Raw genomic sequence first — 17,797 nt, 5'->3', positions numbered from 1 at the left:
GAGCACTAACTTCCATTTTCCGGCACGTTGACATGAAAAGCAACCGGGCGGCTGTCAATGCACGCACCCCCGCGTCTCTCTTTCGACATCTCTGTCTCGATTTCAGTCTCCGTCTGTGTCTCCCCACATCAAAGTCAGTTAACGGAAGTCAAAGGTATCGCTCGGTTCAATTTATGCCCACACAGAAACTCTGCCATTCCGCCCTTGCTACGTGTACGATACATATTTATGAGCACCTGGCGATGCTTTGGACGAAGGACGGACGCGCCGTGGACCTCCTCCCTTTTGTAGATCGAAAGTATCCGTGTTGGTTTACCGTCGCGTCGATCGTGTTTGCCGTGCGACCAAGCCAGCTGTTACGTCGCTGGCCGCCCGCGATTGAGAACGCTGATAATTTAATAGACCTTACTATAACAATATGCGGCTGTCCTCGGTTTACGGGAACGGAAGGAAAAGTTAATCGGCTGATCGAAAGAGTATCAAGAGACTATTGGCTTGTGCCGTTTTACCGTAGAATCGTATCTGCCACATTTACGTTACGTTCATTCGTGAAGACAAGTCCTTTGAAATTTTAATTACGACTTATTAATGTCGGTTATACTTAATATTTAAATTGACACTTAATTACGGGATATTTTAATTATTAAATCTTTCAGAAAAATTAATATTGTTTAATTTATGTCTTTAAAAAAAAATTTTACAAGTATCGCGTGTAACAGCGCAGTCTTTTAAAATATATTTTGACGAAGCTTTGATATTTTTTTTTTTTTTTTTTTGGGACGTAAAAACTTGCATTATTAACAAACTGGTGCATGTAAGAAGGGTTTAAAAGCGGGACAAGAAGCGAGGTGTTGCAAAATCACTGTCGGCGCTCTTCGACATCGCACTACTTCCGAGTTTGTTAAAGTTGAACATCCTAGTTCTGGTCGATCGGTCGGTCAAATAACCGGAAGTAGGTCTGGCACGTTTCCACGCGGCATTAACCCAATTTACACGTTCGCAATCGTAATGTGAGATCGTCCGCAAATGGACGAACGAATAAACCCCATTGTCCGCGACAGAATTGGTGTATCTGGAGCTGTCGATAACCGATTGTTCACCCCGATTGATACGACACAGTAGACCACCTTTCTATTAAAAAAAAAAAAAAATTGTTTAGAGATTCCTGATCGTTGCCGTTTTTCCACAATGCCAATTTGTTCTCTCGCTTGGCGTTCTCTCATTTTCAAGCCCCGCTACTTTCATATTAATCGCTCGATCTTCGGCCAAGTATGCTTCAGTAGTAATAGCCAATGTTGTCCGAGGCAATGGGCCGACTGCCCACAACCTTTTTTTGTGTATGCATCTTGCTACCTCTGCCGAGTTTACCGTGTTATAAAAATATTTTATTCACCAAATATATTATATTATATTTTTCGGTATCCGTCGATTAGATTAATCATTTCAAAGAGACGATTGATGCGAGCTAAGTGTTCGTTCTGTAATGTCTAATGTTGTAAAAAAAAAAAAAGGCATACTTCGCGTGCTCTCTTCCGCTTTTCATTTTAAGAGGGTATCTTTGAAAAGGTGAAAAGCAACGGAAGCGACTGGAGCGTTATGTCGTGTCGGCTATGTTCGCTCTTCCGATCAGTCGATTGCGGACGTGGACGATAGAATTGAACCGACTGACTGAGAGGTAAAGGGGAAAACGAGTGCAGGACAGATCGCGATATTGCCGGGGTCAGGAATGGCGAGGTCAGGCGGAGTCGATAACACGTCAAGATGTCTAGGAAAAGGCCGGATACACCTGAAAGTCGCGAAATATCTCGTTCTTCTAACAAAGTCTTACTTTTCTCTTTTTATATTTTTTTGTTTCTTTCTCTTATTTTTTTTTTTACAATTTAAAAAAAAAAGAAAAGAAAAATTTTTTTATATGTAAAATTCATAGTAAAATTTATTTTATTCGTACAATTATGTCATATGCATTTCTATGCTTCTTTTTTATTTCTCTTTCGTTCTGTTTCAAATATTCTGTTTCGAAAGTACGAGCTACTTATTCAATTTTACATTTGAATTTACAATTCCTAATTTTATTACCTTTCTGGCGCGGAATGCGATGCAGCTTCAGTTCCCATGTGATATAACCGAGTTCAGAGAGTACTTTGATTTGCAAAATTACTCGTTGACAACAATAGCGAAGCGGTTACGCAAACGAGGCGAAATATTTACCGCATTTCTGCGGAAAGCGATTTTGATCATATTGCTTTTGGACATTGCGCGACGGGATAAAGGCCAAAGGAGATGTTAATCGTCGTTATTTAATGCCCGCAATTTCGGCCACTTTGCTTTGAGCTCGCTAATAATACGCGACGTAGCTTTATTACCTGTGTTCTACACGTAATACACGCTAATTGACACGTAATGCATTTACAACCGATGACCGACGATCAAACGTTAAACGTTAACGCGGAAAAATTCAATCGCACCACGGCGTTACCGGATAAATTATTAGCGCTTGTAGTACCGATACGGAAGTGCTCGTTACAAATTACTGTTGCAAAAAAAAAAAAATATGTATTCACCGCACGTGAACATTAATTTTTATCGTTCGGTATTTTGAACTTGCGGCTACGGACAGATCCGTAAACCGAGAAAAAAAAAAGACTCGTTTCGCTTTTACGTCGCGCGTATTTTATGCGTTTTCATTTGGCGTTTTTGCGAAATTGGTTTTAAAAGTACCGCAAGCAAGTTACGGACTGTAATTGCGAGTAACTCAGAACTATAAAATTGCAAAACTGTCAGATTGTCTTAAGATACTTGTTAATGAGATATTCAGCGAGAGAATTGCACTTTATGCAGGTGTCTGTGTAGTATATATATATTTTTTTTTTTAAGCCGTAGTTTTTTTACTTTCGACGTTACCGCCAATTAGGTTTTGAATAAAATTTTTGTTAGAATAAAGTCCACTCGGCGTTATTCGAGAAATAATAACATCGGTAGGTTGGTTTATATTTTTAGAGCTTAATTAAAAACTCAAGGCGATCTCTTTTGAATGTTAAATAACTTGTTAACGACATCGTGAATTAAACACGCGTTGAAAAAGGAGTGAATATTAATCGCACCAAGTCTTACGTACGTTCTTTAATTAAAGGTCAATTTTTTCGCTGATCCGATTCGCAGTTTCCTCGGCAGTCTATATTATTCGTTTCTTCTTTTTTTTTTTTTCGCGCGCACTATTCACATACTCAGATAATCCCGTATAACGAGGATAGAAAGAGAGAAAGAAATAAAAAAGAAAAATTTTCACTGGTCGAGATTTCTTGATTAAGTCGCGTGAGCGAAGTTAATTTGCTTCCTCGGCAGATTCGATGAGTTATTTGAACTGTGCGAAGTCGATTCGAACGCGAAATCAGGGTAAGTCGAAAGGATAACAGATACTTTCGAATATACTGGATCAAACATTAATCGCCTGTATCCTTCCGCCCAAGAAATTTCTCTTGAAGGCGGCTGGTCGCCATTCTTCGTCTTCAGAAAATTATGATTCCGGAGAAACATCGAGGGCAATTAAAGGGAGTTCTCTAATTGCTAATTGCTCCACCGTGCTTCCTACGTCCCCAGCGTCTAAATTATACGCGACGGATTTGCATACGAAGACCTTCTCGCGAAAGAAACGTATTTCGAACGAGATCGCGAACTAACATCTCTTTTCCGACGAATCGCGCGCGTTAATTAAAACTTGACGGGAGATTCGGTCTACTTTAGCAAGTGCGATTTGCGATAATTGTGAAACGCGACTTCTTACAACTTGAAATTTCCACTACGTCGAATTATATTTCGGTTATATTTTTTTAGCGCCATGTATAACCCATTTTGGATTTTTACTTTTTATAAAAATACAGACGCGACATGTATTTCCTGTTTACTTTATAACGAAAACTACGACAAAAGTGTACATTTAATATTACAAGGGCGCAAGTTATGCTTTATTACACCTCGAGTACCAGTTTTCTCGCTACTTTTTACGCTTCAAAATTTTATCCTTCATCACGGTTGTGGCGCAATATAAGGTTAACGACACCTCTTTCTCTCGCAATTTATTTGGCCGATGGCCAGACTCTTCTATATATCTTTTTACTGCTTACGTCCACTTCCCCTTCTCGGCCGACATTTTTCTATTTCTATAATCTTTCATATCTGCCATCGACCATGGCAGAAAGACTTTTCAGCAAGTGATTTTTGGAATCGTTGAAGTTATCGTGACTCCGATCGCGTCGGGGGAAACTAGTTTCGTGCCGTGGCACGTGCAAGAGAATAGAATCTTGGCGTGAGCTGAAGCGAAGGAAAGAAAAGCCAAGATAGGTTGGATTATCTTCTTCGTATATACATATAGAGCCCCTTTAAGCCAAATCTGTTAAACTGAACGCGGGTGAAATCGCACGCGACGTTTATCGGTTGGACTCGCTGTGATTAAGTTTTACGATAAATATAAAATTAAGCTGAGCTTGTTAAAAATGGCATCTATAATTTTATATTATTTTTGATCTTTGTATGTGTGTATACGCGCGCATATATTTTTAACTTCGCACTATTAACATTTAATAACAGAATTAATATGAATAATTTGGTTAACATGCTATTTTAATGGCACGTTAAAAGCGAAAAGTTTCACGCGAATAAAATTGTTGAAGTTTGCGGTGAAAGGGTTCGCCTTATAGAAACGTTTTATATCCGGAGCCGCGAACTCGCTCGATTTATGGGGTTGGAAAAAACGCTCGAAAGACGCTTTTGTGGGCGTTATCATAGGGGAATGTTAAGCTCTCTCTATATATAGATATATATATAGAGATATATAATATATATATATATATATTATATATCTTTGCTGTCGGATTACAAACACTGGCCAAGTTCTATAGCCAGTACTATATACGTACAATACCGCAGAACAGAGCATTCATTTGGACTGCGCGTCCGACTATTTACGAACATTATCACTGCTTTGTTTTATCGTATCGATGGAAACATCTTGGTCTAAAGTATTTTTGTCAAAAACTTTGTTATCAAGGCCAGAAAGAGAATCCAATACTGCAAATTAAAGAAAGTTTTTACGAGTGGCCGTTTGGCGGAAGAGAGAATTAGAAAAAGTTACGCTTGACGACAAGAAATTGCGGGATTTAAAAGCACATTAGCTCGGCATGTCGAGGTATTAAAGCCACCGCAGTTGACAACAATAGATAGTTATAGATAAATATCTTTCTTGTTTCGCGTACGACATTTATATATTTTTAATGTTACGATTCTTGGACTTAAATCCCGGCTAGGCTTTAAGTTTTTACTGATACACGTCGTCTAGCGCTGCATTAAAATACTCGTCAACGATGCATTATAATAGCATAGTACAGGTCGGATCGTTTAAATTAATACAAGTTATTACATTAATTGGCAATAGAAATTTCTCATAAATCGTGCGGAGCAAGTATAGGACGATAACGAACGGAATTATTTCCTTATCTTTTTTTATGTATCATCAATCAAACTAAACCAGCCTTTATCTTATTCCCTCTTTTCCTTTTGCGCCGCCTTACAGCAATAAAGATGCCCTTTGCACGCGTTTGATAACGGTCGTAAAATCGCGGTGAGATTTTGCCCGATCGTGACTGAAAAGGTGCGCGTGAGGGCGAATTTTTCAAGCAGTTTTCATTTTTATGCGGTCTTTTTTTCGATCTTAGTAGCGGCGAACCGCTACGATGGTCTTGGTGAAGCTAAATGTGGTAGATGTGACCGATAGAAGTGCAAAGAACACACACCCAAAGCGAATTTGCATTTTAAGGAAAGCCAAGAAATTTTGTCGAAACTTGCTCGGCAGAATATTCAACGCGTCGTTGCGCGTGAAGTAATAGTGAATTACGGGGTTACTTGTAAGTTAACTAGCTAAATTTTCATTAATTTTCCAAGAGCCCCTGCCATAACAATTTTTGCTTAAATATTATTTGCCTAATTGCAAATTAACCTTGTAGTGCTTTCTCATTAATTATCAAAGCATTAGTTCCTTCCTGATTCCATTTAAAGGTGACGTCGCTTGTCAAGGATTGATGAAAAATTTGCCCCAAAATTGTAGTTGCGTCAGTCATATCGTTTATGCGAATAATAAAGATAAACGTATTCCGGGGAAACGTCTTATTACTCAACATTTTCGAAAGCTCCTGAGGGAGACGTAGCGTCGTTCCGGCAGTGAACGCTAAATCTCGCGGCAACTGGATTTGAGGCGCTCGAGGGTGTCTTGCCAGACTCGGTGGCTCCGACACACTCGGGAAATATGTGGCATGACACATAGGTAGATATAATGCGAACTCCACGTTTCGCCGGTACGTGAGGGATCTCGGCTTAAAAAATATTTGCAGTTGGAATGGCAATGTCACGGTATATCACGAGCGTGCGGTGTATTCAAACATTACGTTATCTCTTTCGGCGAAAGAAAATTCTTATTAATTATATTTTTTTACGTAAATGACTTTCGACTTTTCAATTTCAGAGGTGAAACTGGAGCTCGAGGACTTGATGTCTGACATCAAGAAAACCGCTAACAAAGTGAGGGCTAAACTAAAGGGTAAGTCCGAATATTTGTCCGTACGACGGGTGTGTATTACATCGATCGATCCTTCCGCGATCGTCGATAATACGTTTTACATTGGCGAATCTTGCGCTCCTTGTGTTTAGTGATAGAGCAGAATATCGAGCAGGAGGAGCACACGAACAAATCGTCAGCAGATCTGAGGATACGCAAAACTCAGCATTCGACGTTGTCCAGGAAGTTTGTCGAGGTGATGACGGAGTATAATCGGACACAGACCGATTACAGGGAGCGGTGTAAGGGGAGAATACAACGACAGCTCGAAATCAGTGAGTATACGTGTGCCGTGATTGGTCGCATTGCTAGCCTGAATGTCTATTCGAGCATAACAGCCCTTTCCAATCTATTATCACGTCGAGTTCGTCTCGGAATACCCGCTCATCAATATAACACTTGTGTTTGTTTCTATTTCAAGAGAAATAAAAAGTAAAACGTTGAATTATTTTTATTAACAATGTTTTAATATAATTCTAATTAAATTGCACAAAATTCTTCCAACGCTATTACATTACGAGTTTTCGATTTATCGTTTTATTCCATTTATAATTTTTTTTTTTTTTACATTTTCTTAAACGACAATTTTTACGAAAAATTGATTGCGTTCGCGTTTGAATTGCGTCTGTTTACGAGACGAAGACACCTCTGCTTCTTTTCAGCGGGGAGAACGACCACCAACGAGGAACTCGAGGAGATGTTGGAGCAAGGAAATCCAGCCGTTTTCACGCAAGGGGTACATCTTTAATGATCCTTCTCTCCTTATCTCGTCTAGTAGCTACGTGAGAAGCGTTAATAACCATCTTTCCTACCCGATTAATCTTACCGCTTGTCGCAGATCATCATGGAAACGCAACAAGCAAAACAAACCCTTGCGGACATCGAGGCGCGTCACGCTGACATCATTAAACTCGAAAACTCCATCAGGGAGCTGCACGACATGTTCATGGACATGGCCATGCTAGTAGAGAGTCAGGTAAGGTCGAATAATTTTATGTAAATTTATCGTGGAAGTAATTTACCCATTTAAACAAACGATAATTACGCCACTTTTTTCCTTTTTTTTTTTTCTAAGAACGTAAAAGGTATACATTTCCGCGGACATTACGACGTTGATATTGCATGCAAAAGATTTTATATCTATATCCGTTTTGTTATTCTTTTAAAATAAGCGTTTATCTAAATTTTCAATTTACATGGAAAAACAATACTTTGCTGTAAGATACATAACTTACATGCAATTTGCATATGTTCATGTATCGCAAATATCGAGTGTGTAACAGATCAAAGATTATACGTCATGTATATTGACGTGCTATTACAGAGTTGCATATACAGATGATAAAAGCCTAATGGTAATAGTAATTAAACGTACATTGCTAATAGAGTCAGATCAAATCGCATGAGATTGCAGCCTTTTCTTTTTTTTTATATACGTAATTTTTGTGGCACTTTACAAAGCAGTAATTATAAGATATAAATTTTCTAAAGAATTTAACGTAGACCATAAGTTTATTGATACGTGCATTTGAAAAAAAATTTATTAAAAAACTTATTTTGCACGGTATTAAATTTTATTCTTTGGGCAAGAGGAAAACCATTTTTTTTAATACTTTGTCAGATGCACGTTTCAATTTATTTTCGATCCAAATTATCGATTTAATTAACGAACGGAATGCTTTATTGCGAGATGCTTGAGCGGCATCGTTTTCCGCGATTGATTATACCTACAAAGCCTACACTTAAGTAGATTGTTTACCGGATTTTAATTGGCATTATAATTCGAAAAGTACTTTCGTTTTATTTATATTATTTTTTTATTTTCTATTACTTTACATATATTTCACATTAGCTGCTCGCGATTCCTTCTAGTACAACGATGATTTATAAGCAATTAGGAGCGTAGCGCGACGTACAGTGTAACAATCCTCTTTTCTTTAGCAATATTTCTTAACGAACTGCATTACGTGACGTTTATACTACCTACTAATTAAAGGGATATTTTTTTAACGTGTTAAAATCTTAAGTTTTTTTGTGGAAACTTAATTAATTATTTAACATATCCACGAAAAAAAAAAAAAAAAAAAAAAAAAAAACCCGTCTAGTACCGGTCGTCACTATTTTTCTCCGTTTACTTAAAGAATTTCCACGAAAAACTTGAGATTCTAGTACATGGCTTCCTTTTCTGCATGATAGTAATAATAAATTAATTAATGATAATAATAACAGTAATAATATTAAGCTTTATTCGTATGGTACAGTTAAAGTTCAATCTCTTTTTACAATGAGACAAATTAATTTCACTAATTTGCAATCGTTATCAATCATACTTTCGTAAAGTATATTATTTTGTATGTCGATTTTCCAATCCGGAAGCGGCACAAATCATATCGGTAAAAATAAGGTGATAATTACTTGTCTCATTATCAATGCCGGTGATGCGAGCTGATGCATGATAAGAAAACAAAATTATATATGTATTATCGGCGAACAGTTTAATCACTGGCCTTGCCTTACTCTTGAAAACTAACACTCTCTCTCTCTCTTCCCCTGTGTTACGCTGTGTGGATTCGCGCCGCGCCTCCTACCCACATTAGGGCGAGATGATAGATCGCATAGAGTACCACGTGGAACACGCGGTGGACTACGTGCAGACGGCTACGCAGGATACCAAAAAAGCACTCAAGTATCAAAGCAAAGCTCGACGGGTGAGTCCTCCCCAGATATTACGCGCCGAAGCCATTTCGTTCGCGTCTAATTGGTCACTCTTGTTTTTTTTTTCTCTCTCTCCTTTATCGTTCCCACGTCCCCGTACCTTTATCGTCGGCGTTTCTTGAATCCCGTTCCGACTTTCCCCCTCCCGTTCTCCCTCTTCTCGCTCTACTTACGTTATCCGCTATTTAATTATTCCGCTTTTCATTGATACGTAACTCGCAACAATCAATGTATTAATCGGTGTTCTTCCTTCCCCATACTTACTCCACCCTCTACAACGCGTAAGCGACTAACGACGGCGCTTCGCGGGTCTCTTTCTCTTTATTTGCGTATGCCACTTTATTCTGTCGATCGGTGGTATTCGTGGATTCGCGCTCGATTTTAAAAAATATTATAAATGTATATATTTATACTATATACATATATATTGTTCTATGTGTGCGTGTTATACTCTCTCTCTCTTTCTTTACTGCCCCATACATGTACCTGTATACATCGCTCCCTGTACTCTGTCGAAACATGGGTGTGCTAATTGTGTGCCTCTGTCCATCAACTGCTCTGTTTACTACTATTACTCATACTACTAACATTTGCGTATTAATCTCTATGCTGTCGATACTAATGCGAATACGCGTGTGACTGTGTGTCGATGTGAAAATATGACGGCGGGTGTACATTGCCTGTGCATATTGTACACACGCATACGATGTTGGGGATCTGGCATTCTCCCCGCTGCAACGGAGATGCTGCTTCTCTCTCTTGCCGGTTATGCGTAACCCTGGGTGCATCCCCTGGGCCCCCCGAAGTTGTTTTCCTCGACGAGCGAACCCGAACTCCCGTCTGTAAACCCTGAAATTTCCCTTCGCTTCCGATCTTGGTCCCGTCCTATGTCCCACGTGCGGTACGGCAGGGTGAGATGGTGGACAGCATTGAGTACTGTGTGAATCAGACCGGCGACCACGTGGGCCAGGCTCGGGGCGAGCTGATCAAAGCCGAAGAGTATCGAAGCAAAGCTCGTAAGGTAAAGAACACCATACACCAGACACGACCAAGCCACCGAGAACCGGCCCGAAATTAGTCATATCTGCGTAATGCCTTCCTTCATTCGCAGCAGGCGAGCAGACTTGGCGAGTTTCGGGTCAGCTCGGCTGACACAAACATTGCTAATTGCTGATCAAATTTAGAGAGAAGTTTGTTGATCTTTCATTCGAAAGTGTCTTCGGTGAGAAAGTACGGTTTTTAAAATTTCTTTTTTTTTTATTTTTTTTTATTTTATTTTATTTTTTTTCTTTATCAACGTCGCGAACTTTGCGTTGTAAGATAACGATTTCTTATTTGGAATCTACTGAAGAGCGGTCTCTTCTCGTGAGTTGACTCGAAGGATTTACCGAATACCTTTCAAGTATGGTACGCGATAAGAACGCCGCTTTGCTTGGCGGCGTTTATCAAAAGACGACATTGCGAATGAGTAAAGTCCGACAAAAAGGAGCAAAAGGAAATAAGTGCCCATTGAAGGCACGAGAGAGATTATTTCAAGTGTTATGAAATGCAATGAGGAACTTCAAAATATTATCGCGGAATAATATTCTTCTCTTGCATTGTTATCATTTTCTTTTATGACGCGCGATCTTTGCGCAAAATTTCGACCTGTCTGTTCCCATTACGATTCTCAAAGTGAATATTTTCACTTGGATACATTTCAATTAAAATTCGCGCAGCCTATAAAAAATGGATATTAAAAATGGCAAAAAAAGAAAAAAAACTGTCGACTTGCGCGATTTAAACATGTCCAATCAAGAAAACGTGAATTTTTGCATGTAGAAAAAAAAATTTCTTTTTGCTCTTAAAATAATTTCCTTCGACTTTGGTATTACGCACCACCTACGATCAGGCACCTCGCATCGAGTGGGATCCGAACCTTCTTTCTTATGAATGACCTTCAATCTTTTATGTCTAGCGTACAGATGCACTTGTGTTAATCATATCACTGTTCTTTGTGTTACGTTTCGCGATCGAAGCTCACCGTGGATTCGCGATAAAAGAGATGAAGTATAATCGATGTCGAGTAGACTAATAGTACGATGATAGATGAATGCGCTATATTTTAGATTTGCACAGAGACGATGTAATGAAGTAGGACAGTAGTAGACAAACGAGTCTTTATGGCCGGGTAAAACGATTAGGTTTGGTGTTTGTGACTAACTAGTTTGTGAAACGTACCCGCATCATTAGTAGTATGAGAAATGTGCTTGTTTATATTTGACAGCTACTTCATACTCTCTTTCTTGGGGCACGATATCACTTACATTGATCTCGAGTACACACGCACACCACTTGTAAGCAACATATCTGCATGTGCATATGCAATATATACATATACATATGCGATATGTGGGTCTTACTCTACAAATAACTAACGTAACATTTACCCAAAAATATTTATTCCTTTTAATCCTAGAAAAAGTAGTGCAGCTTAATGGCTTAATTTAGAATTTTAAATTATTAATGTCACTTGACTCATTTTTTTTTTTTTTTTTTTATTTATTTCATTCTGTAATTAATGACTAATTGTAATTTTTTCCCCCTTTAATCGTTCTGTCTACTAATTAACAGCAGGAAAGTACTACATGTATTTTATAAAGCGTTTCTGACGAAGCAGGTGCAGAAATAAGATTTTTCTTTTCCCTTTTTTTTTTTCTTGATCGAAGTGCATCACTTGTATACAGTAATGCACGTCAGCATGAACGAACACGTGAATCGCACATTCGCTTTTGACACGCTTTTTCCCACCGCTTCTTCTCCTACGATTTTCAGTTTTGATTTCTGATCCATTGCACTCGTGCAGTTACAAAGGGCTTTTTTTTATATTTTTCTCTTACGTTATTTCTTCGCCGTCATCGTCAAATATCTTTCTCGTTCTCTTTCTCTTTTTACTTTCCTGACTTTTCGAAGGTATGTATTTACGTCTCGACTTTTTTCGTAAAGTTTTCTTATTCACGAAGCACGCCGCGTATCTCGACGTCCTCACCATCTTTTTCTATCTTTTCGATTTTTTTCCAAACTCGTTGATGAAGTAAATACGCGCGTATTTTATACGTGGCCATCTCTGCTTTTCTGTCCACAGAAAATGATCCTCATCATAATCTGCGTCTTAATAACGACGGTCATACTAGTCGCCATAGTAGTAGGGACCCTTCACTGAATCTAAACGGCCGAAAGGGAGGTTTTGTGAAAGAAAAAAAAAAGGTTACGGAGGGAGGGAAAGGTGAGGGAGAAAAAAAAAACGAACAAGGGGCATTTAAATATTTCAATAGAGAAGGCAGAAAGAGAAAGGGAAAACGAGTGCGACGCGGCAGCGAACATGTCATAATAATAATATTAATAATATTAATAATATATTAGCAAAATAACAATAATAATTCAAAAATTGAATTGCGGTCAACTTGTGGGAAAGGGAGAAAACGCGTGAGAGATGTGTAAATGTGTTCAGAAGTTCTGTGAGGGAGGGAATGAACGTTGAAGCAGTTACGGTGGTGGTCGCCTATGAAAGCTGTGAACGTGTTCTTAAAATTGCATGTGCGCCAAAGCTAAAAGAAAAAGACGGAAGGAAATAGAAATGCAGATAACGATACAGATGTCCCGCGCCGATCCTAATAACACACGTCTCTCCGTAATCTTGAAACGGTTATCCTCCGACTAATCTCCGTAACGAACGACTAATTAACGTATTAATCCGTATTCATCGCATTCGCTCGTTTCGTTAACAGTAAGTACCCTTCATTACACCGCTCGATGTTCCTCCAGATCGCAAATGTCTTGAAACGACGCGATGCGATCTCCGTTCGAAACACGGCTAACTCGATTTCGAGATACTCGTCTTATCAGTTTGACTTCTGCAAATAATTTATAACTGTGCTTGCGATTAATCACGGAAAAAAAAAACTGTAAAGGCGTGGAAAATTACTTGTATACATTTTGTCGATGTGCATTCGTCATTTGCCATTCGTTTGTAACGAAACGTTTCATTCCGTACTTCGAGAGAGATGTAAATCAATTGACAAATGATAGCGTATTTAGTCGTATATACCTACGTGCATGCATATACTTTTATTGTTATTTGTCAAAATTTGTCGATGAGGCGCGTACTCGCACGCACGTGTTGAATATTCTCCAAGTTTGCTGCATTTGAGACTTTAACTATAAATTCTGCATAATTCGAATGCTAATGTTATTTCAAAATCTGCAATTTATCTATAGCAATAGATTGTAAATGTTTTTAAAAATTCAGACGGGAGACAAGTTTCTCTTGTAAAAAAAAAATATATTCATTCCGTGTTGCTTAAAAGATCCAAATATGACGGTGAAGAGAAACGTGGGACGTTAGTCATTAATTTAAAGCAATAAAACGTGGAGAAAGTACCGGAAGAATATGGTAAAGGCAAGATTTAGAAGGCAAGCGTTGCTAGCTGGATGAACGAATCTAGTAAACAGTGTTCATGAAAATTTTTAATGAAATATTTAATAACCTAATTAAACGCTCGAAGTCGGAACCGTCGCTTCATCTCAAATCGGAACCGTCGCGATTTCGTTTCTCTTTTTTTTCTTTCTTTTCATTTTCATTCCTTTTCATTAATTTATTTTTTTTACTTTCTTATTTTATTTTTTTTTTCCAAACGGTTACAAAATTATTTTATTTTACAGAAATTGTTCCTGATATCGATTTGTGTGACGATAGCAGTCATCATTTTGATTATCATTCTGGCGGTTAGTCTAAGTTAGTTTAAGCGTGCGCGCGCGACATTGGTATTAGAAAAGAAATGAATATATTCGCGAAGCATGAAAGAGATAGAGCAAATTGAGATGGAACAGATAATTTTGAATTTCCATCCCTCACATCTGTCTCGTCCTGTCGATGACGAGCCAGGATTGTAACGAAGATCGCTACCGATCGCGGCGATCTTGAGTTTTCGTCTAACAATAAGAGCTCGGACGACGCGACGCACGCCGCCGACTTCCAGCTCCCGAGATATCGCCGATTATTCCGCACAAGATCGTAACATTTATTTATTATTAATTCTTAATCAATTTTGTGTGTTTATACGTTTATTTATTGCCAGTTGTAACAAATTATTGATTTTATTATTATTATTTTTTTTTTTTTGATTTCTCACACTCGCATCGAACCGCGGATTAAATCGAATGCGACGGTGATCGAGACTCATCGTGCGGATATAACTTTCCGAAGGATGCCTCGTAGACATCGTGAACGCTAGTTGAAGCTAGGAACGGTGATGACGCACGTTGTGAATTACAATTTTGTGAATCACTTTATTAACGGAGATTCGCGACGTACTTCCTTTTTATTGCGCTTCGATACGTTGAAAAGCATACAAAATGTTAATTTTTTATTAATTGCTGTCTATTACACTTAAAATTGTTCACCGGACTATATCGTGTGCTACGTTTGCGTTAAATCGTAGAAATAAAATTGAAAAACGCCGAGAAAAATTACCGAGTTCGGTGTTTTTTTCGACATAACTGAAGAACGACGCGTTACAGCTTCTCTTCGCATTCGGGCGCACTTTTGCACTGCCTTTTGCCCTTTTTTTTAATTTTAATATTTTATTATTTCGTTATTTTTGCCATTTCACCGTTCCTTAATCCAAATTCTGACGTAAGTGATAATAAAGACGGCGACTGCAACAATCGCGAATCATACATGATACACGAGATCGAAGGCATATAAAAAAAAAAAAAAAAAAAAAAAACCTCTAACACAACGGTGTGTGAATCGAGAAAAAAATTTTACGCAGAGGCAAAAGTTATACTAATATTAATTTAATTAAAAAAAATTAGTTGTCTTCTTGATGTATCCCAATCTATTTATTAAAGTTTCCAATTTTATTTCAAGATCTTTTGATTGGCTGTAAAAGTGTAAGTCAAAGCGTTTTCGGTAACACGAGCATCCCTCTTTGAACCGCAGCGACAAGGAGTCCGATATTCGACTTTGTATTAATTTTTTTTTTTTCTTTTTTATTTTACCGAAAATCAATGTCTGGTATCGTTTCTTGTCGCTGCAGATTCGCTCGATATCGTGAAGTCAGCGATCTTACTCTCCAGAGATAACAGAGAAGGTAACCCGAACTGGCGGCAGGCTGAACCGACGCGGTGCGAGTTGGAGCTCGCGGGGACGCTTCCGGATTTGTCCCAGAACTGATCGATCGTCTCTGCGCGAAATGCAACGGAGACGGTCGCCACCTTTCTCGCGCCGCGTGCTTCAGCCACCGTCTGGGCTGACGCGAGAGTTTCCGCTCGGTCGAGACGTTAATCCGCGCGATGACGACGTATCTCGCGATACGTACACCCACGCTCCGATGAACAGATATCGATTGCCCGAACTCTAATAATCGCCGTCGCAATGCAGACCGCATGACACAATACGGCGCCCAGCATTGTACATGTAAATAATCGCAATTTGTATAGAGCAGATGATAATAATAATGACGAGATAACGAGAAAAAAGGAGTAACAATATTAATCATTAATGCCGATAGCGTAGGAATTTTCTTCTCTTCCGGTGTATTCAGCATTGATAAAAAGAACGAAAAAAAAAAAAGAAAAAGAAATCGTTAGATAGAAGAATGGCGGCACGCCGTCTTTTTTTCTCTGTCGTCCTTTATTATCTTTGCTTCTTCGCGGAGAATGAAACTGAAAAAGGAATTGTTCGTTAGTATTAGGTGTGAGTAAATTGAGATATAATAATAAGCGCTGATCATACGAAATGATAATAGAAGCGCGAAAGTAATAGAATTTTGCGTCGCGTTTTATACAAAAAAAAGAAAAAAGAAAAAAAAAGGAAAAAAGGGGAAGCAACGGCCACGCGTCCGATCGCTCGTGAAAATCGATTCAGACATCAAGTGTAAATTTCCTTGGCGGAGTACTCTACACTTGCTGCGAAGAAAGAAAGTGAGGAACATGGGATAAGACGAATAAGGAACAACCGCATTGAGAATACGTTGAAGCTGCAGAGGAACGAAAGAAAGGGAACTCTGAAGAAAATGAACGTCAACGATGTCGATTAATGGAGGTCTGTATTTCCGCTTTTTTTTTTTTCTGATTGATGCCGATCTCTTTGATCACCTCTTTGATTTCTATCTTATCCCATTCTGTTAGGAGTAATAGGAAACTTACGTGATTTTCGATACTGATACTGTCACGTGAGAAATATTTCTCAGTACAAAATAGCGTTAATCCTATCGACCGATTGCATTTCTTCCCCCTATGTGCAAGGCGTTCCAGATTTTTTATTTTTTTATTTTTTTTTATTGTCTTTCAATTTATTTCGATCGCGATAAAACCAGTGACTTGAAATTTTTCGTAGCGAAGATAAAAATTAATATTTTTAATGTACAAAGTTAAAAGTCTGTACTTCGTTTTCTTAAGAATAAATTAAAATTAAAAATTTGTGGATGGACGAATTAAAATATTTGGGACGTCCTGTATATATTGAAAATAATAAAGTTATGCGAAGTTATTCGAATAAGAATTAAATCGTTTACGTTGAAGATGTTTAATAATTATTATGAATTAAAAATATATAATCGATTGGATTCACATTCGAAAATGAAAATAATATTAGTCATCGTTAGTTCGCGCGTCTCTAGAAATTAAGATTATAAAAATTAAGAATAAATATTAAGTTAAAGTTACTTATATGTCAGAATCCTGACCGTTGACGAGATTCAACTCATAATCGGAAGTCTGTTGCGAGAGTCAGCTTTTGTTCAGTTGAAATTTTTTGCTGCGAACTTACATCACAGTTATATATTCATGCGTCGTTTTTTACGCAGGCCAATGCAACGTGCGTCGCCCACGTCGTCAACGAGCAAGATCCAATTTCTTTCAGGTGCTCTATGACACGATAGATCGATAAGTAAACAATTGTAATGTGTAGCGTTATAATAATGGACAGAGGTATCGAGAGCACACAAGTGAGGTATCGACTTTGGGAGATAAAGAAAGAGAGAGGGATGTAGATGAGGATAGAACGATATATAGGGGTGACAGTCGGGAGAGAAAGCTTTGTAATAGATTATATTAAATGTTTATCGATCTCTGTTAATGCCGAGTACAGAAGAAGATCATGATCATGATTTGCCTCGCCGTATTGGGCGTTGTCGTCGCCACCACCATCGGTGGATACTTCGGACTGTGAACGCCAAACCCAGGTATGTAACAGAACGCGTAGCGTGACATTCGACATTATGCCGTATCGTGTACGCCCGGATAGCGATAAGAACGTATTGCACGTGAACAGCCGATTTATTGACGTCTAACGGCCAGTATGATCGTAATTTGATTGCTCGCTGCTACGATTGCAGCTACGTTCAACGATATGTCAATTGCTATCTCGAGAGGTCCTTAAAATGCACTTTTTATCGCGTTTCGCTCTTTCGGATGACAAATTTGCTCGCCGTT

General features: G+C 38.4%; 1 protein-coding gene across 8 annotated transcripts in view; it reads left to right on the top strand.

Annotated features, from left to right (window-relative positions):
• The window catches only part of LOC139102911 (syntaxin 1A), a 53,462-nt gene that overhangs the window by 29,249 nt on the left and 6,416 nt on the right, over positions 1–17,797 (top strand). For 2 of the 8 annotated variants that reach the window (XM_070657109.1, XM_070657113.1), the window contains exons 4-9: positions 6,512–6,586; positions 6,697–6,879; positions 7,267–7,340; positions 7,443–7,580; positions 9,202–9,312; positions 17,454–17,547. In XM_070657109.1, the coding sequence (XP_070513210.1) occupies positions 6,512–6,586; positions 6,697–6,879; positions 7,267–7,340; positions 7,443–7,580; positions 9,202–9,312; positions 17,454–17,534 (662 nt within the window). In that variant the 3' untranslated portion in view covers positions 17,535–17,547. The other 6 variants (XR_011545791.1, XR_011545792.1, XR_011545790.1 and 3 more) reach the window with 6 other exon arrangements.

Source organism: Cardiocondyla obscurior, linkage group LG05, assembly GCF_019399895.1.
Source record: "Cardiocondyla obscurior isolate alpha-2009 linkage group LG05, Cobs3.1, whole genome shotgun sequence".
NCBI lineage: Eukaryota > Metazoa > Arthropoda > Insecta > Hymenoptera > Formicidae > Cardiocondyla > Cardiocondyla obscurior.
The sequence above is the reverse complement of the archived record's forward strand: the minus strand, read 5'-3'. Positions and strand labels throughout refer to the sequence as shown.